The 21,435-nt window shown below is 35.1% G+C and overlaps 2 protein-coding genes across 3 annotated transcripts; one reads left to right on the top strand and one right to left on the bottom strand.

Annotated features, from left to right (window-relative positions):
- Positions 1–2,418: 2,418 nt before the first annotated feature.
- LOC147407174 (wax ester synthase/diacylglycerol acyltransferase 4-like) lies at positions 2,419–8,794 on the top strand. Its single transcript, XM_086435597.1, has 4 exons — positions 2,419–3,248; positions 6,247–6,591; positions 6,687–6,824; positions 8,459–8,794. Exons 1-4 carry the CDS (start codon positions 2,463–2,465, stop codon positions 8,618–8,620), a joined length of 1,431 nt encoding a protein of 476 aa, XP_086291723.1. The 5' UTR covers positions 2,419–2,462; the 3' UTR covers positions 8,621–8,794.
- Positions 8,795–10,724: 1,930 nt separating this feature from the next.
- Positions 10,725–21,006, bottom strand: LOC147407173 (polyadenylate-binding protein RBP47-like). Of its 2 annotated transcripts, none has more exons than XM_086435598.1 (6): positions 20,591–21,006; positions 15,958–16,441; positions 12,545–12,627; positions 12,341–12,471; positions 12,096–12,192; positions 10,725–11,227 (listed from the first exon to the last, which is right to left on the bottom strand). In XM_086435598.1, the coding sequence occupies exons 1-6, from the start codon at positions 20,849–20,851 to the stop codon at positions 11,060–11,062; spliced, it is 1,224 nt and encodes a 407-aa protein (XP_086291724.1). In that variant the 5' UTR covers positions 20,852–21,006; the 3' UTR covers positions 10,725–11,059. The 2 variants fall into 2 exon arrangements, with proteins under 2 accessions (XP_086291724.1, XP_086291726.1); XM_086435600.1 differs by having other exon boundaries at positions 12,545–12,612; positions 20,591–21,005.
- Between the last annotated feature and the right edge of the window lie 429 nt (positions 21,007–21,435).

Raw genomic sequence — 21,435 nt, 5'->3', positions numbered from 1 at the left:
CTATATGTCTCTCCACAAAAAAGATGACTATTTAATATTGTACACATACCGGGTAGGATGGTACATGCGACCCGTCAAAACAAAAAACAAAAAATTCAATTTAAAAAAGAAGGAAGCACAACATGCTTTTTTTTTTTTTTTTTTTTTTAAATTATAGAAAAAGAACAAAGTATTGTATTAACAGCGATCATTTAATCAATGAGATAAAATATTGAAATTAAATGCACCAATAGTAAATACTTTCTGATTTAAAGAAACATGCGATTGTGAAAGAATGACAGTATTAGATAAAAACCATTGTAATAAGGGGTCTATTACTACATCAAAGCATTTCTCGAGAATATTAGGATAAATACTAGATTAGTTAGAGATAGAATATATTTTTAATTAGGAATTTTTTTTTTTTTGTATTATTTTCTAGATAGATCCTATTAGGATTCTTGTAATTTTTTTATTGAATAACATTAATTATTCCTTCACATTATCTTTCGTGTTATATATATAAACGATATGTACTAATTCCAAATATTTTGTTGTTGTTGTTGGACAAGCATAGGGAATTATATTAAAGAGGAGGAAAGAAGGCCATTAGACCATTACAATTGTCTTGTACAAGGTAAATCAAAAAATTTGCCCAAATAAGACTTTTTAGCTAACAATGGGTATCAGGAACTAGGCTCCCGTCGTGAAAAATGTGATTGATATCCCATGTAACATTCTTCAAGATGGAATTGATTTCATAAACGATAGGACCCGTTTTCAAAGGATAAGCACCTCCTTTCCTCACTGAAACCATTAGCATCGAATCCGATTCAATGGTAAGCCTAATCCCTTGAAGGGATATAAGCTTTAATCCTTCAAGCAACCCACGAAATTCAACAACATTGTTGGACGCAATTCCAATATAAAGTAAAGCAGCCTTAATCAACATGCCAACACGCCACTATGATCTTTGATAATACAACCACCACCCGACTGACTTAGGTTTTTCAAACTTGATCCATCTATGTTAAGTTTGAGAGTGCCCACTACAGGTTAATTTGATCCAAATATTAGTACAATTGTATTATTTATTTTGAATCCTCCTAGAGTGACTTCACATGATATTGTATTAGACATTGAGTTGACATGGAGGTGTTTACAACATAGTGACAAAAATTTGTGATTTTAATAGTTGCGGCTTAAATCAAGATTTTTTCATTAAATCACAAAGTTTTTGAAAAAATGTTTTCGATTTTTCCAACAAAAAAAAAAAAAAAAGACTAATCGCAATTTAATGGAATTTTTTTTTCTGGAAAAATTACATATCATTTTTGTTTTGAGCATTTCTAATTTTTTATACTGAAAATAATTATTTTTACTTTTAAATTTATCCCATGTTTTTCAGACTCATCACCTTTTGCCAACTTTTTTTTTTAAGTTTTCTCTTGCCGAATTATTCCCAAACCCCAAGAATTTGTCACTATGGTCCACTAAACGTAGATACTTTTCACTCGTCTTCGAGGAAATCATCTATGGTTCCATGCACACCTCCTTGTCAACTCAGTATTGGGCAGTCACTTTAGCATTTTACATATATATTATATTATTCTTTTTTTTTGCTATATGCCTTTTTTATCATATTATTCATTTGGCCATTCTCTAGCAATCTCGCAAGACGTTATCTTTTTCACTAATTGAGTTAGAGGGCTTAAAAGGAGAACCAATTTTTGAAGCAGTATCATCCTGGGCTAATCTTGGCATAAATGTGTATTGCATGCATCATAGATCTTACACGAATTGGCATGTAATGCTATAATTACATAATTAATGGTGGTTCTAAGTTCTAACAACTCTTATGAACATGTAACGCTCTAACACAGAGTTGTTCATTAATAATGCCATCAATGACCCAGAAAATCATAACATTTTCCTTGCTCATTTATCACACATATTCGTATGTTAAGTAACCTACGTTCGTGAAGAGGGGATACTTCAACACATTGAAATACTCCCATTCCAAATTTCGAATGCAGTACTGCATGTTTCCCTTTTGTTTACTTACAGGTGAAAAGGTTCTGCTTTCCATTTCCCTCTCATTTACTGTGTCTCATGTGCTGCTCTTCACATGTCTCTATCATTTTCCCTTATTTATCCTCTTCCCATCTCTCTCTATTAAGTAAAAATAAATAAATTCAAAGAGGCTTTATTTCCTTAATTTCTCTAGTGTGGCTTTAATATGAGTCCTGCCAAGTTAAAATTAACAGCTAACATTTTAACCATTTTCCTTTTAGGTGTCACACATCTTTGAGAATTTTAATCACATCTATTGAATATTCAATGCATGCGCACCTACTTCATATCTTCCCTCCATACTTCATATCCTAAATCCTAATAAATAGACTAGCTTTGTATATTATTTTGCACAACTGAACCCACTGAGCTTAGAAGAAAGAAAGAAAGAAAAAAAAAACCCAACAACAATGGCATCAAACCAATATGTAGTGTTAGGAGAAGAAGAAGTGGAAGAAATGCTTCAACCTTTGAGTCCATCTTCACAATGCATCAACACTTCAGTCCTCTCTCTCAGCATTATTGTTGTTGTTGAATCCGAGACCCCTATCGATGTTTCGAAGATGATTGAAGCGCTTAGGAACGAATTGTTGTGTGTCAACAAGCGTTTCTCCTCAATTATTGTTACAGACAACAAGGGTGTCCAATGTTGGAAGCGCGTTTCGGTTCGGGTGGAAGACCATGTTATTGTACCCACATTTCCATCAAGTCTCTCTCCAAAGTCCTACACCGAGCAGTTGAAAGAATATTTATCAAAGATTTCACTTGAACAACTTCCTGAGAATCAACCATTATGGGAATTTCACATATTCAAGTACCCAACATGTGATGCAGAAGGAACAATAGCTTTTAAGATACATCATGCACTAGGAGATGGATTCTCTCTCATGGGTGCTTTGTTTTCTTGCTTAAAAAGAGCTGATAATCCTTCACTTCCTCTAACATTCCCTCCTACAACTACTGCTTCTGTTTATAATGGAGAGATGAAAATTTGTAAGAGATTGGGAAGCTTTGTTTCAGGGTGTTGGAATAGTGCTTGTGATTTTGCATGGAGTGTGTTAAGGAGTACCTTAGTCGAGGATGATCGAACTGTGGTTAGGTCTGGAAGGCCAGGGGTTGAGCTCATGCCGATGGAGATCGGATCTGTTACCTTCTCTCTTGATGATATACGACAAGTCAAGTCTATGGTTGGAGGAGTAAGTTCTCTTATTACCATTTTTTTTTCCTTATTTATCAATTTTAAACTCTTAAAAACATCAAAATTACAGCTTAGATGACAGGATTTTCTTATAACGGGCTGTGACACAGCATTTACCGCAATTCTCACAATTCTGATGTGTCACTTTAGCAAAGTATTTTGAACATGCCACATGAGAAAGTCCGAAAATCATTACTCAACAATAAATTTAACCGTCTTTCTCTATCTAATTAAGCTGATGAAACAATAGCAGCATGCGACATATATGATTAGAAGTAGTTGTATTAGTTAGGCTGAGAGAAAAACGTGGTGAGAGAACATGCCCTTGTGTCATTGATTTTACCTAATAAGGGTAGTTTTGTAAATTGGTGGTGTGCCCTCAAAACAAGTGGGTTCATTTGATTCCTCGCTCCACCACACTTCGAAATCCCAAAATAACTTTTCTTTGAGCTGCTAATTTCAAAATTTGAAAGTTAATAGATTCTTCAAGTTTCCATATAAATTATATATTTCTAGTACAAAACTGACCATCTCCCCTGAACTTTATTTTTTTCTAAAATAAAATAAATTATGATTTAAAAAAAAAATATTAACTTATATATTTATATTTATTAGAAAATTTTTAATTATGTTATTGAGGCTTAAAATTGAAAGAAAAAAAGCTTTTCAATGATTCCTAAAGTATAATTTTACATATTTATAATGACAAAAAACATGTTTGATACTTGAGATGTTTTGTCTCGGAGTTGTGATTTTCTAACTCTCCCACATGTCTATGAATAGAACCATGGATTTTCCTCAAGATACACAATTACACATCATCATAAATATGTGCAGTTGGTTATTGCAGAGGATAAAATCTATGGTTCTATATACAACCACGTGGAGAGGGTTTGTCGGAGGGGGTGTCAATGTATCATTATTCTTTATCTTATTCTATTCTTTAAACCCCAGAATTGATTGATACATGTGGCTGTTAGACTCTAGTTCCAATACTTATTTTAGAACAAAAACCGAAAAATTATAATTATTCCGATTCTAGAAACCCTAGGATTTGCCCCATAACCCACATGTTGACACCCCTCTTATACATTTAACGAGCTTTGTGGGATGTCCATTTTTCTTGAGTAGGGATTTGTTGTCTACAAATCAGGATATTAAACTATCAAATAAGCAGATTAAATTATCAAATAAAGAACGAAATGCCATTATTTGACCGGTTAACCTATATTTCCTCACATGTCATATATCCTTAGGATGATATTTCTTGTAACTACATCTATTTCTTCCTAATGCAAATGGTAGGGTTCCCTTCAAACTCCTGCTTACCTATAAAAAGGAAGAGTGCTGATTTTCTAACTAGAAAGGCTTCACTCGGCTGATGTGACACGGATATTGAACTATAGATATTTTTCCTTGGGGAACACAATTGTAGTGGTGTATTTTGAGAAAAAGATTTATGGTTCCATGTCTGTGCCACGTCAACCGAGTGAAGGCTTTTTAGTTAGAAAATCATTATTCTAAAAAAAGATCATTTGTCCTCTTCACTTTTAATTTTTTTTTCTTTTGAGTCATGATGAATGCACGTGGACTTGGTACATGGCTGATGTGGCAAGGGCACAAAACCATAAATCATCTTCATCGAGATACACAAGAAAAAGTTGTGTGGTTCTGTGCCCTTGTCACTTCAGCCACATGCCCAGCCAAATGCATTCATCATTGTTTTTATTTATTTATGTATACTTATCAAACAATTTCGCCATTAATTTAATAGTTTAATACCCTCATTTTTTTAACAGTAAATCCATAGTTCCCTCCTAAGTTTTCTTTGGCAATCAAAAGAGTTATCATTTGGTTTGACGGAGAGTCATAAATGAGTACTTGAGGCTAGTAGTTTCCTTTATTTTTTAAGAGCGTGCTGGAGTAACATTGAAATTGACATCATTTGGGATATTGGTGCACACAGAACCATAGATGCTTCTCACTTGTATCTCGATGAAAAGTCTCTATGGTTCTATAGACACATCCACGTCAACAATGTTTGAAACGATGTCAATTTCAATTCAGCATTTTCCATTTTTTAATTGTGTAATGATTTTCTAACTCAACTCTGATAGAATAACTCATTGACGTAGCATGTGCAAGAACCGTAGATTTTTTCCATTGAGATACACAACTGCACATTCCCATAAACACGTGCAGTTGTGTATTTTGAGGGAAAAAATCTATTGTTCTTGCACATGCCACGTCAGTGAGTTTTTAAGTTATTTTATCAGATTGAGTTAGAAAATCATCAATCATTTGTCTTCTCTTTTCTTCCCAAGAATACCCCCAATTTTATTGTCTTTTCTCTTCTACCCCTTTCCAAAAACACCTTACAACTTTCTATGTTGCTTTTCCTCTTTTCCAATAATACCCTTCCAAATTGATTATTTTTTCTCTTTCACCCCCTAAACCCAGCACAGGCAAACTCTAGTCACTCATCAACTATAGGGCTATGTCTGAACAGTGAATATGACACATCCCTCATGGTCATTTTTTTAGAAAATGGACGTGCAATCATTGCTTAGACATTAATATGCCTAGACGTGTACGACTTATAAAAACAGGAGACAAATTTTGGAGGGTTTCAACTTATTATCTAGATCCGTACCCAATCACCAGATGGATCAGACTAGGTCTGGGTCAATTTTTAGACCCAATTAATCTATATAGATTTTTAAGGAGTGTCTAAGGATCAGATCATGTCTATCTAGAAAGAATGCATCTCATTAGTTAACCTATTGGATCGGATCTCAACTTGAGATCCAAATCCTATCAAAATTGGATCAAATCCAATGTGATAAATTAATTCAAAATTTTCCGAGACGATATTTTACTTTCAGGTATCATATGGTATTAATCAACAACTAGTCTGAGAAAATAATCTGACAAACTACTTACATATTGTTATAAAAAAAAAAAACTCACTAATTTCCATATTTCCCCTCCAACAGTCTGTGAATGATGTTGTGGTTGGTATAGTATTCTATGGCACACATTTGTACACGGAGGCCATGAATCAAGCTACCACCACGTCGCGAAGGACTGCATTGGTGTTGTTAAACACGAGGATGGTGAACGGCTATCGGAACCTCGAGGACATGTTAGAGAAGGATATGTGGGGTAACCATTTTTCCTTCATTCACTTACCAATTCCTTCATTTGGTGGTGAAGAAAAGGTAGATCCCTTAAAGTTCATTTTCAATGCAAAGAAAATAATAAAGAGAAAAAGAAACTCCATGGGTATTTATCTCAATAGTAGACTACTGAGAATGGTTGGAAGCCTCAAAGGCCGTGAGGTCAGTACTAATTAAATTATTTCTTCATGGATTTGATATTTATATATATAACAGAAGAAATCAGAAATCAGATTTAATTTCGATTGATGATGTAGGGAGTATCTCAATATGTTCATTCAACTTTAAAGAATGCGACCATGGCAATATCGAATATTGTTGGCCCAGTAGAGAAAATGGTAATTGCCGGGCATCCAATTAACAACATCTACTTCACTGTGTCTGGTTCTCCTCAGGTGAGCTTAAATTTCAAGTATTTTGCAGTCTTTTGATTTTTGAATTTTTCATTATTGTAATTTTTTTTTTTTTTTTTTAAAGTTAAAAGTGATCTTAGTGTCATAAGTAATATTGATCGATCTTTTCCGGTATTAAGAAACATTTGAAAGTAAAACTATAGAAAAAATAGTCACCAAATGCAACTATGACAATATAATAAAAAAAAATCAGATAAAAAGGTAAAGAGAGCACAACACAAAATTTATAAGTTCGAAATACTAAAAATTACCCCTGGTGTCATCCTATTTTAGTCGAGAGTATTTCAGTTGCGGGGCCGGGCTAATAGTGTGTAGATGAAATAGTAAAGAGGAATTTAGAAAATCGCTAATTCTATTATATATATTTTTTTAAAAAGTGGATTTTGAGGAAACATCTTAAAAAATGAGAAATTATGGTTTATTGGGTTCTTAAAACCCAAACTCTCGTACTAAAGCAGGGGAGAAGATGAACTGAGTACAAACCCTAACCATTAGTCTTATGTCATTTTGACCAAAATAACTTTTATTTTGAAAAAACAATCAAAATTGTCCGGTAAAATTTAATTGACTCAGGTGAATTTTAAAACTACGATTAATTGAAGTGTATAACAGGTTAGTGAAACTAGGAAAGAGTTTTCCTTTCCTAAGATTTTATATATAAAAGAGTGCGTCTACCCTTACTATGTTGTTCAGTTCATATTGTGGGATGATCCAATGTCATAGGGAAGTAGAGAACAAAATTCTACGAATTTCATAATATAAAAAAAAAATAAAAAGGTGTTTTTTTCATAGTTAAATTTTGATTTTAAATTTGGGAGTTCTGTACTCGCTCATTTTCAAAACCTAGGATCAAACCCTAAAAAAATTATTTTTTTGAAATTTTCATTTTTAAAACTGAGTTTCTTCATGAAATCTAGAGGGCTGTGATGTTGGATTTTACCAATTTAGTAATCCATCTGTTTTCAACAATCCTTAGTAAGATTTTAAATCTTACCTAGTTAGTAAGGAAAGCATTTCTTTATTAATTTTTTTTTCTTTCGGTGACACAACATCGCCCAGCTCAGCCCTTACATCAGTAATAAGTTGTTTATCTCAAGATTTTATATTAAAAAATATTTTGTGGGGCCCACACACACATCTACACTTGCTTCAACGGCCTCTTGAACCCTTGTTTGTAAAGTGGGTGCATATGTCCTGTCCCTATAAAGTTCCGGGTATCATAAGTGATTTTCACCCATGGCAAGGTAGTAGGCAATCTTCTCCAATTGTGATGTGTCACATCTCACTTCAATTATAAGAAATCCCAAATTGTATTTATTTCTTGGAGTTGGTGAATTACTATGGACGTAGGCATTGTCGAATCACATGAATCGTGTTTTTTCAAAAAAAATTTAATGGGTATGGCTGGGGACTTGAACCCATGCTCTCAAAATTGCTTTGCAATGTGTCAAATCAACCGAACTATAGGTCTAAGACTATTTATTTAGCGTATGTTCTTTTTATTTTTATTGCATTGGTGGGATTATATGAGATTTGAAGTTCCCTATACAACTTTGTGGTGGTAGGAACATGAAGTGTGATCATAAGTTTGTTTATTTGTTTTTTCTCGATTACAGAGTCTCATTTTCACTATAATGAGTTACATGGGAAAGCTAATTCTTGTGGTGACGGCCGAAAAGGGATTTATTGATTCCAAACTGCTCCTTTCTTGCATGAAGAAAGCCTTTGAAAAGATCTTTGAAGTTGCTTGCAAGGAAGATGGTAGAAAAGATGAATGATTAGGTCGCCTTCAAAGCAAACAGATTCGATCACCACTAAGTAAATTCATAACTATGTGTGATTAGAACCACATTGCTTCTGCTTTATAATTCACAATCCCAGTCGTGCTAATTGAGGAATCAAATTAGACTAAATCTATTTAGAAAATATAAAAACTCTATTTATCTTTCCAATGATCTCAATAGTACTTTTTCGTGTTCATCTGCTAAAGATAGATAAGTGAGATGCTATATAACCTAACTACTTTTCCACATTGCTTTTATTGATGCTTGGGTGGGTATCTTCAACCTCATTTGAACCCTTCTTTTAGGTAATGAAATTAATATATAATGAAAAATAATTCATTAATTTATAAAATTATATTTAGAGTCGCGATTTTCTGATGCCCCTCGGACACATGCCCCCATAGGCCTCCTCACAGGTATGGGTTAGAATAATAGATACGCATTTGCAAAAATTACAAGATAATTTGGTTTTGTCGACTGTTAAGCTTCTTAACCCCTGCTGCATCATTATCTTGGAAATCTATATAGTCAACGTCAATGCAGCATTTTTAATCTCTTATTAAAAAAACCAAACATGAAAATTTCTTTCAAATTTTTATTTTTTTTATTATTATTTTTATTTTATTTTTTTTGCGTTTATGGAAATAATTCTAAAGTCAAATAAAAATTAAATTTGACCCATGACAGAAATTTTTTTTTTTTTGTTCAGGGATCCATTTAACTTGACAGATAAAAAAACAGATCTATAGTTTTAACACATGCCACATCAAGAGAGTGTATTTTGAGTATGCCACGTGAAGGAGTCAGAAAATCATTACTCTACATAAAAGAATGTATTATTTAGTATGCCCTCAAGTTTTGGTGAAAATTACAGATTTCACCCCACATGTTGAACTTGACATACCCCTGACTTTGATTTGTGGGTCTTTGATTGATAACATGGAGGGACTACTATTCCATTCCTTGAGCCAGTAAAAGATAGATATAAGGGGAAAAACATCAAAAGAAACAGGTTTAAAATCAGTTGCAAGCACTCACGAAATTTCACTTTAATTATAAGAGACACCCGAGTTTGTTAGGGATAGAGGGAAGAGAGCCCTAGCTAGAGTAGTTCCATAGGTTTCAATCAAAATGGAAGAGTGTATAAATAGTGATTCGTTTGAAAGAAATGGAGTGGAAAAATCAAGGAGAAACACAAACTACACTCAAGTGTAGACAATTAGTAATAAAGGGCATTCACTCATTCTTAAGATCAGCATTATTAAGATCAAAGAGTTGGTAGAAAAGGTATCAATCTGTTCCTAGTTCCTAATTCTACAGTTGTATATCAAAGCCTAGAAACTCCAGACTCGGGACAATCCCTGAGAACATCTCATCTGTAATGAATATAAAAGGTGGTCTGACTGAACCAATATGACCTATATGAGCATAAATTGATACCTATAGATAATTGTTCAATTATCATAGAGATGTACAAATCTCGATGATTGCCTTTTAGATAAAAAAAATAGTAGCATAATTCACGATGACCATCCTCAGGAAATCACTAGAATAAATCCTGAAGATACCCCAAAGAAGACCAAAAGAGAGCGTCCTATTGGTTAACCTCGAGAACCTAGAAAAATGCTAGAGAAGTGAGAGCAGGGAGCGCCATCCTTGAACCTGAGAGTAGTGGTCATGAGTCGTGCGCAAAGCATCAAAAAAGTTGGAACACAAGGGACCAAGGAGACCATCAAAACATTTGATGGTGATTGGATTCGAGAAGAAAACAAATTGTGAAATCATGATGGAATTCTACTATGAAACATACGGGAAAGATAGCTAAAAAGAAGAGAAACCCACATGCATAAATAGAGGTAAACTTGTCAATTTGAGGCTAATTGATGTCAGTTCAACTTTTACTATGAATCTAACTTTGACATGGAGTTTGACAAGTACCACACCAGTACTTAAACAGAAGCTTCTTGCAGGTTTGAAATGGTGGCGTTGTGAATCTCAAAGTGGAGGTGTGAATTCTTCTGACCTCCTCCCCACATTATCTATAAAATAAAATAAAAACTCACTATGAAGCACAAAGCCTCAAAAATTGTGACGACCATTTGTACAAATGAAATACAATTTTTTTTTTTTGATAAGCAAGCAGGTCATGGTGTCAACACTCAATAGACTATAACCAACTTAGCAAGCTGGCACCTTCCGACAAAACACATTTGAACGTTTGTAAAAAAAAAAAACATTTTCCTAGGAAATACTCTCAAAACTCCAAAAGTATTAATAGTATCCTAAGAGCAATCTTGATAGTCAAAATTCAATTTCAGTTTTGTCATGAGAGTCACGATGATTCAACAATAGCAGAAGACTACTGCTAATGGTGCAGGAACGTCCACCTATTGTAGTCATGTCTGATGAAAACAACGAAGTCGATGCAACTATTCAGCTTACTTGGTGGTGGTTGCCATACACAGGATAAGCCCCATATGTTGAAGCAGCAGCATAAACACTCGGGTCCTGAGGTGGTGCTGCTGCTGCATACCCGAAACCATCATAAACCTGCCCTCCGTAGTATCCTCCATTCCATTGATTAACAGGATCCGCCCTCAACTGTCCAGCCATTATAAACGTGGATCAGTACTGAAAAAACATGGTGTCAAAATAAAGTGATAATAGCATTACATTCAGTTAATTGATTTTCATTGGGGAGAGGGGAGGCGGGGAGAAAGGGGGGGGTGGGGGGGGGGGGGGGGGTTCCTTACCTGAGTGAAGGATTTCAACCAGCCTTTTTTCTCGCAAAATGGGGAAGTAGCCCCTACATAGGGCTTAAAATGGGATGGGGTTGGGCCAGATCCAAGTATATCCATCGTCAGATATGAACTTTTTTATCCGGATCCATATTCGACTCAGATCCTATTAGTTCAAACCATATCTGAATCATTTAACTTTCACTAGATCTGGACCCAACCCAACCGAATTACTTGATTGGGTCGAATAATTCCGGGTGGTTCATTTTTATGCCATATTTCTTTTCTAATTGCTACATTACTCTATTAGTCTATTTTACCATTATAATTCTTTTATTTTATAAGAATTCATGGTATATTAAAGTAGTAGAAAAAATATCATTTGAAAAACATAGATAAAAAAAATTCAAAGCAAAATATCTTTGGATCTAAACATGGTATATTAAAGTAGTAGAAAAGATATCATTTGAAAAACATATATAAAAAAAATTCAAAGCAAAATATCTTTGGATCTAAACAGATATCAGGATGGATCCATATCTACCTCGGATCAAGGGAAATCAATCCATATTTGAGTCATTATTTATTCGGATCTACTTGCTAAATTTGGATAAAATCAGACCCATTTATGCCCTAGCACCACATGGCCAACCGGGTAGGACCTAAATGAGCTCAGCTGAGCCATTTTTGGGAAATCTAATACGCCCTTTAATTGTAAAAACCCATCCTACCTGCTTGTTCGCTGGATTGCGGCCCCAAGAAAGACGAACTGTCTGCTTACCAATGACAGTCCCATTCAGGTTCTGCATGGCCTCCTCAGCATTGTGTCTGCAAAATGATGTTAGACAGGAATGTCCATTCAGTGGTTAAAAATATAATTGTGGTAAAAGAATCCATATTTCACTTGTTCATTTCTTATTATTATTATTTAAATTGGGCATTTCACTGAATCTCTGATGAAGCTGAGCAGGAATACCTGTTAGCAAACTGTACAAATCCGCATCCTTTCCCTACTGGAATTTTTACAGACGCTATCTCACCATACTGAGAGAAGGATTCCCTTAGATCTTCATCAGTAACATTAGCGTCCAGCCCTCCAACAAATATCTACAATAAAACATGGATCAATAAAAGAGAAAGATGGAGTAATTCAAAGTCAAGATAGAAGAGTCTGACTCACTGTTGTGTTAGTAGAATCACCATCAGACTGGGTGCCTTGGGCAGAGGCACCGTTAGATGCATATCCACCTACCAATACCAAAGCTAATTAAAGGAAATAAAATAAGATTTGTTGGGTAAAAATCCAGATGAAAGTGTTAGTTTCACAGTAGTACTGCATTTGAATTACAACGTCAACCAGCAATAAATTAACTTGTTCACTAGTCAGTAACATGGAGAACAGAAATTAGGAATAAAGAAATCTCAGATTCTTGTATTGCATAGCAAGTAAGGATCTTGGCTCATAATAAGCAAAGAATTTCAAGTAATGAAATGGACAATAAATCCAACACCTACATCACTGTATAACAAACAACTATTGCTAAAATAAATATAATAAAAATGAAAGACAATAAAAATGGGGGGGGATTAGAAACTGCATTCAGAGTAGTGGTGACGTCAAACCACTAACCTATGCATTTTCCTCAAATAAATATAATAAAAATGAAAGACAATAAAAATGGGGGGGGGGGGATTAGAAACTGCATTCAGAGTAGTGGTGACGTCAAACCACTAACCTATGCATTTTCCTCATACTTCAATGCAGAAGGCACAATTTTGAAATTTCAGAAGAGGTGATGGTCTAAGTACCTTCAAGATAAGCCAAGATGGTGATCGTATTCCTTTTGGCATTGATCATGCTGTTGGCATAACCCAAAATTAAGGGATGCTGACCATAATATGGAAAGAATGACACTTGGAACATTTTCCTAAAAGAAGAGAGGTCCCAAAAATACAAGTCCTTAACAGATTTTACATCATATAGAAATCAGGGATGATTGAGGATCATAAAGCAATCTTATTTCAAAAGCTTAACACCATCTAACATCTTTCGGAAATGCTAGGTCCAGCTGCAAGAGAATGAAATTGCTTAAACAATAGCTAATGATTTTCATAGGGCACGAGATACTCTTCCAGCATGAACTAGTTTTCCTTTCAGAGTCAGTCCATAGGCTGTATCAAGAGCTTTCTTCAAACAGCCCACAACACCAAATAAAATCAGAAAATGAGTTCAGATATTGCGGGCAAACAGGTAATGAATAAGGGAGTGGTCCATTGTCTCCTCATCAGTCATACACATGCAGTAAAACTTTGGACCCTAAAAGCCTCTTCTAATGAAGAATGACACCTTTGATGGGACCTTCAGACCCAAAAACAAATCCGTAAGACACTGTTTCATAAACATCTATAGTATGCAGATGCTGATGCACTCTTAGCCTTGTGTTGTGAGTTTGCATCATGAAGGGAATTGCCAATTCTCCCTGGGTGCAAGTATCAGAGATACAACTTAAAGAAGAATTAGCAATAGTGAAGTGACAGCTCTCCACAAAAAAAAAAAAAAAAAGCAATGAGGTGAGATTCTAGAAAGCATATGTTGACCACTCACAGACTTTAACAACTTACTAAGTTGGCACCTAAGTAAAATACCTATAGTATACAACAGTTTCAGCACCTATCAATTATATATATATATGGGTTGGGTCATTTTGACAAAATCCTAGACAACATTCTAGACAAAATTTTGTCTTATATGGCTAAAATGTTTGAGAATGAGCTGGTTTTTTGTGAGGATGATCTCTATAGTGAGTAGGTCATCCTCACAAAAAATCAACCAATTCTGAAACTCCTAACCCCATGAAAAGTTGTTACAAACTAACAGTTAAAAATTGACGGTTCACGATTCTTCAACTTATAAACTAGGGTTAGAAATTTCAGAATTGGCTGATTTTTTGCGAGGATGATTTTCACACCATAGAGATCATCCTCACAAAAAATCAGCCCATTCCAAAACTATTAGCCCATATAAGACAAAATGCTTTGTCTAGAAAGTTGTCTAGGATTTTGTCAAAAACAAGCTACCCTATATATATACTAAAGTTCACCCGTACCTACAACACATGCATCCTCTCTCGGGTTAAGGGGGTAAAAGGGAAAAACATAAAGTTGGAAGGGTATATATAACAAAAAAAAATTGAGATTAAAAGGGGGTAAAAGATGAAAAACAATAAAGTGGATTAAAGGGGTAAAAGAAGAAATATAGTAAAGTTAGGGGAGGTGAAGAATAAATGAAATAAAATGGGTCCCAAGAAACTATAATTTGATAGAAGGGGTATTATTAAAAAAAATTGAGATTAAACAGGTACGAGATGAAAAATAATAAAGTAGATTAAAGAGGTAAAAGAGAAAATATAGTAAAGTTAGAGGGGGGCATCCTCATTCGTATTAAGGGGTAAAAGTGAAAAAAAATAAAGTTAGAGGAGTATTATTCAAAAAATTGAGATTAAAGGGATAAAAGATGAAAAATAATAAAGTGGATTAAAGAGTAGAAGAGAAAATATAATAAAATTAGAGGAGGTGAAGAATAAAGTGAGTCCCATGACACTATAGCTTGATGGGAGGTTTAACCCACAAAACTGTAGATGATGAGACGTTTGTGTCACACACAACTGTTCCAACTCAGTTATGTTTTATTATATACATACTCAATTGCATTTACATATCAATATATACTCCGAAACCAGTTTCGGCTGCAGTTGGGTACTTATTTTCTGTTGAACATGTAAGAACAATAAGAAATAATAATGTATATTTTGAAAGAAGCTTTCATTATACTACATATATTATGGAATGTTTCGTTTTGTTTCAGTTCAGTTCGGATATTGAAATGTCCAGGACCATCACATATTATACATAAATGGCTCTGGTACCTAATTCCTCCTATACTAAAATAGGTAGAGACCCAAAACTGGGATAATAGATTCTGGTCCCGATCGGCTTGTTGGGTACCTACTGGCATCCCTAGCTGAGGGGTATCCGAAATGGGAACACAAATATATAAAAATAATTATGATGATAAGGAACCATGCATCATTAAACAAGGGCACAACCATTAGAGCTTCCCTATAGCTTGGAATTCTACTTCCAACTTACCATCAAGCTTTGAAAATCATTAGTATTAATGGGATGTTTGGTGCTACTAGATATACTGAATCTAGGGTAAGAGCTTATCCAATGTTTCACTAGAAGGGTTAATGGCAAGAAGCACAACTTCAAACATGTGTTATCCCCAAGGAGCATTTTTTTCAGGGATAGGTGGCATCTGTTGTTACACTCTTATCCCGGTGCAAGTGTATCTTATCCTTCACAATCATGTTCCCAGGTACTGTATTTTCTTGTTTGATAACCCTTTTCTTAAATAAGACATGACCAAGCCGATTTTATAAACAAATCAAGTTTAAACCTTTTTCAATCGTATAATATTTTTATCTCAACAGGATCAAAACTAGCATCAATTATTAACCTGGACTAAACCATCAAAATTGAAAGTCCAATATTACATGCATTTACGAAGCTAAGATGATCATTAACAGATACCTTGTGAAGAGTGTTGTTGTTGTTGATATCCAAACGACTTCCTGGGTGTTGCAAGACCTATGCGCATGGACCTACTAGAACAATACACACCATTCATTTCAGTCATGGCAAGCGACCTCTCGTTATCATCACCAAACCTCACAAAACCATAACCTTTAGAGCGTCCTGTATTTGCATCAATGACAACTTTTGCCCCTTTCACGGATGGATATCTACTGGCAAAAGTTTCCTGCAATAAGGCATCAGTAACATCTGGAGCCAAATCTCCTACAAATATAGAGCGGTCAGAACCAACATCTGAACGCCTGTCACCCATGCTAGATGATGCCCAGTTCAGGCGGAAAGGCTGTTCCGTGTTAGGCATCGCAGTGCCATTGTAGTTCTGTAGAACTTTCTCAGCAGCTTCACGTGAAATGAATTCCACAAATCCATATCCCTCTGACTGCCCAGACTGCTTATTCCGGATAACCTTTATAGAGATGACCTGCATATTCGATGATGCTAAAGTTCAAAAACCAAGGGAATATTTACTAACAGGAATTTGACAAATATATATATATATGGGTCCCGTTCGGCACCCTAAGTTTTACCACACACTTTAACAAACGCGTTTTGTCCTACATGGGTTACAAGTTTTGGAATGGGCTGATTTTTGGTGAGGATGATCTCTATGATGAGGAGATCATCCTCACCAAAAATCAGCTCATTCCAAAACTTCTAACCCCATCAAAAATGATTTACAAAAAATGGACGGTCCACGATTTTTCAACTTGTAAACATGGGGCTAAACATTTCGGAATGGGCTGATTTTTGGGGAGGATGATCTTCTAATCATAGAGATCATCCTCACCAAAAATCAGCCCATTCCAAAACTTCTAACCCATGTAGGACAAAAAACGTTTGTTAAAGTGTGTGGTAAAACTTTGGGTGCTGAACATTTCCCTATATATATATATAGGGAAGCGTTCGGAGGCCCTAGAGAGAGCCAAACATTTTTCAAAATAAGGGTTAAAAGTTTTGAAATGGGCTGATTTTTGGTGAGGACGATCTCCTCATCATAGAGATCACCTCACAAAAAATTAGCCCATTCCAAAACTTCTAACCCATACATTGAAAAAATGTTTAGCAATCTTTAGTGGTTTTTTACCACTAAAAAACCCACGGTTTTTGTCCAATATTTGTTAGAAGTTTCGAAATGGGTTGATTTTTGGTGAGAATGATCTCCTCGCCATAGAAATCATCTACACAAAAAATCAGCCCATTCCAAAACTTCTAATCCCAGTTTACAAGTTGAAGAATTGTGGACTCATGTTTTTGTAAACCACTTTTGATGGGTTTAGAAGTTTCAGAATGGACTGATTTTTGGTGAGGAGAATCTCTATGGTGAGGAGATCATCCTCACCAAAAATCGGTCAATTCCGAAACTTCTAACCCATATAGGATAAAAAGTGTGGGTTTTTTTTTTTTGAAAGTCTTTCTTGTTGGCTGGCGATCCTTTCCCATATATATATCAAATTGAGAATATATATAGGATTAGGATATTTTGACACTATTTTCTTTCATAGATCTCGCAGGCGTGCATTGAGATTGATACTGGGACTAAAATTTTGGTGGGATTATCTCCCACCATGAGATCATCCACACAAAGAATCATTTGCTTTTGAAACTTCTAACCATATGAAAAACGGAATGAAGTAAATGGTCAAATAGATGGTTTAAAACCTCAAAAGGTTTTAATTTTCAATTGAAACTTTGAGGGTGTTAGGAATGTTAGAATGGGATGATTTTCAGTGTGGATGGTTTCTACAATGAGGAGATCATCCTCACTGAAATTAGCTCCAAGATATATACATGCATGCTTCTTTTTCCCTTCTAAAGGTACAAACATAAGTTTGTAACTAAATTGTCCACATGTGATGAAAGCTAAGAACCAAATAATTTGATGCACTGAGACACGGGTTCACTTTGAAAAATCTACATAAGTTCATATTAACATAAAATCACATCTGTTTTTTATATATATTTTTTCCTTTTGCCTGTTTCTTGATAAGGATAGAGCAGAGTTGAAAATAGAAATATAAGTTTGCATTTAGATTGTCTACATATGATGAAAACCAAGCACAATGAAAGTTTTATGCAATGACACAAGTTCACTTCGCAAAATCTACATAAGCTAGTTTCAACCATATAATGCTCCCTTAATGCAGTCCCATGCGCCAAAGTTTGTTTATGTCATAATTGAATCTTAATCAAAGTTCGTTAGAACCTTGTCCCAACCGTTTGGGGCCAGCGAACATGAATCCTGTGCCATCATTCCAACCTTTTTTATTTATGGCTAAAGATGGGTTAGTAGTTAGCATAAGTATGGGTTCAAGGGGGTTTGAACCTAGGATTTGAGAACAACTCTCCACACATCTTACCCCTTAGTTAAGTGGCACTTCTATCATTCCCGCCTATTAAAGGCCACACGTGTACAAGAATGTATCCAAACAGATCATTTTGCATTATATCATGTGCAAAACACGTCTGATAATGTTGTTTTCTAGGACACTTTCCATGCCGTGCCCAAATACCAGCTTTAAAGTTTTGACCAATTTTAGTAGGAAATCGTTCAATTGTAAAGCCCAAAATTTTGGCACATCGTTATAGAACGGCCCTGATCTGAGTTGCTCATTTGTGTGATCTCCATTAAAGCAGTTTGTTCTTTGCTTCTTTTCCGCAAATATTTAAACAAATAAATGTTGTGTTTTGGTCTTGACTTTGACTCTTGTTGACTTGGGCCAGGATCATTCAAATCGATTCAATTTCTGCACAGAGAGATCTGGAATTTGAACATGATAACCTAAACCATAGGGGCTTAGATTCCCTTAACCTCAGACGCAAGCTATAATTCATTTCTAATAAATTACTCAGAAGTACCTTTTCAAACCAACCGGAAAATTTCTAGAAAGTGTGCATAAATAATTGTATCCATGTATTGAAGGTTGGCATATCTAAATACCAGTAATTGATCATAACTAACTGTACCTAACAGATTATATATCATATTATATTGCATAATATACTCTATTGGTAAATTTAGTACTCTTTTCAGGAAAAAAATTCATGAATAACTATTCGGGAAAATCGACATTCCAGAATGTGAATTTTCCACGAAACAAGTGGAACCTCATTAAAAAGTTTCTGGAAGTATTTGATGCCTAGGGAAAACAAAAATCACAAAAGTAAAAGACCTTTATTGATAAAAGGCGGTTTCATTGAAATAAACAACCCCGAAAAAGGAACAAGATGAGATTGACCCTTACAACCTCAAAATCAAATATCCAACCACGTCAAAGGATGGTCCAGAATACAGAACTCTGAATCTATGAAAGGTCAATCTTGGAAAAAAAAAGAAGTATGCACAAAATCTTGTCTCCCAATTGAAACCCTAAAGGTGACATTCCCATGTGTGAGCCAGAGAATCCCTACAACCCATTAACACAGCATCCATGTGCAATGGCTGAGCTTTCTGGGGAATAACTTTGGATTCATATTCTATGATAATAAAAAAAAAGATTGGCAATATTCACTAAATGTTCAACCCTGCACAAATGATGCAGAACTGCTAGAGTAATGGAGGGTCACTGGACTTAACATGATAGGGATCAAAAACATTTTTCAACAGAATTTTCTAAAATTCCTCCTGTGTTAGCAATTCAAATATTCCTTAAGGTTCTTCTGTCAATATTGAGTTTCGTTCAGCCTTCCCAAGGTGAAATCCATGAAAGGAACACCAATCTGAAAAAGAATTATATAGACAATTTTGACATGTTTTCTAAATATATCTTAAGCTCGGATAGTTGCTTGTTGGGTGACCGTTGGGAGTTTAAGGTACCAAGCTGTTGAAAACAATTCTTGGTGGGTCAACATGAACAAGTGGATACAAAACATAGAGAATTCCAAGGTATGCTGTTGATGGTTTGGAAAAATTGAAAAAAGGTTGCTGAAAAGCCAATGGTCTTAATAAGTTTGTTTCCATAAATACCCATGGAAAGGCTAATTGTATAAGAGCCATTGTTTTCAAATGAAAATTTGTCCCATATCTAGTTAGAATCAAAAGATTTGCAAGAATCGAAATTAAACCTTAAGATTTACATATGTAAAGGGATTCAGAGCCAATATTTTGGAACTCTAAGCAACAAATATCTAACTAGGAAGCCAAACCTAACAATATGTACCAATATAATAACAACTGGGAAATTAACTTGTACCAATCCAAGATAGTCAACAAATAATTAAAAACAGATATTCCATACAAGATCTATGTGTCCTCAAACTCATATGAGCTTTATTAGAGGAAATAACCTTAATTGATCCTAGGAGACTTGGCATACATAGCAGAATCGTGGACTGGATAGGGAACAATACCATACTAGTAAACAGATCACATACCACTATAGAAAGATCAGAGTAGTTCTTTCTTTCTACACATGCACATTGGATCGGATCGGATCGTTGTTCTTCGTAACAAATTGCAGATTTTAACATAAACTTTGCAAGACAAGTTCATCATACTCTTGAAAAAAAAGAGATTCTTAAAAAAAAAAAAAGTAAAATCAAACACAAATATCACCCAAAAAAGAACCCTAACCTCGCCAGTGTGAGCGAAGCAGCTATGCAAGTAATTCTCGTCCATCCAGTAATGAAGATCTCCAACCCAGATTGTCTTGTTCTCCTCAGTTGATCCCTCTTGTTGTTGTTGTTGTTGTTGTTGTTGTTGCTGCTGCTGTTGATGATGTGGGTAATGCATGTAGTGTGGAGGGTAATGTTGCGGCATCATCATCTGATACTGCATCGCCATCCATTGTTGCTGCTGCTGTTGTTGCAGATCAGCACCGTTTGTTGATTGCATCGTTGTTATCTTCTTCACTCTCCTCTCTTTCTCTCGTTTCTTGGTTCTTTGATACAGATTTGGAAGATTTCGATCGATAAATTAGGGCAAACCAGAGAGAAGAGAGAGTCCTGGTCTGGGAGAAGCAGCAGGACCAGGTTTGGAAAGAGTCCTGATGGTGGCTAACAAGGGGATTATAAAGGGCCGATAGGCGGAAGTATCCTCCTCGTACTCGAGATTATTTTTACACCGTTCGATTGATGGTTGGAATTGGGTATCAGCCGTTGATCGACGATGTAAAATCTAGATCTCATCCACCTCACAATTTCTTTTTGGATCTAAGTGTGGCTTTAGTTATTATTAGCATATACACGACAAGGGGAACGGATCCTCAGCTTATTAAATGTAGTACTATTAGAGTGATTGTGATATTAGAACCGTTGGTACTTTTCATGATGAGAGAAGGATGGAATACGTATTCATCTTGAAAGAATAATATAAATATTACATGAGTCGTGTCGTCATGGTTTTTAAACTCGTCCGAGACCGAGACGTATCGCCTGAGTTAATTCGGTATTAGAGCTGAATGAGACCAACTCACAAAG

Source organism: Akebia trifoliata, chromosome 3, assembly GCF_017979445.1.
Source record: "Akebia trifoliata isolate Shusen 1 chromosome 3, ASM1797944v1, whole genome shotgun sequence".
Lineage (NCBI taxonomy): Eukaryota > Viridiplantae > Streptophyta > Magnoliopsida > Ranunculales > Lardizabalaceae > Akebia > Akebia trifoliata.
This window is presented reverse-complemented; position numbering and strand designations above follow the sequence as displayed.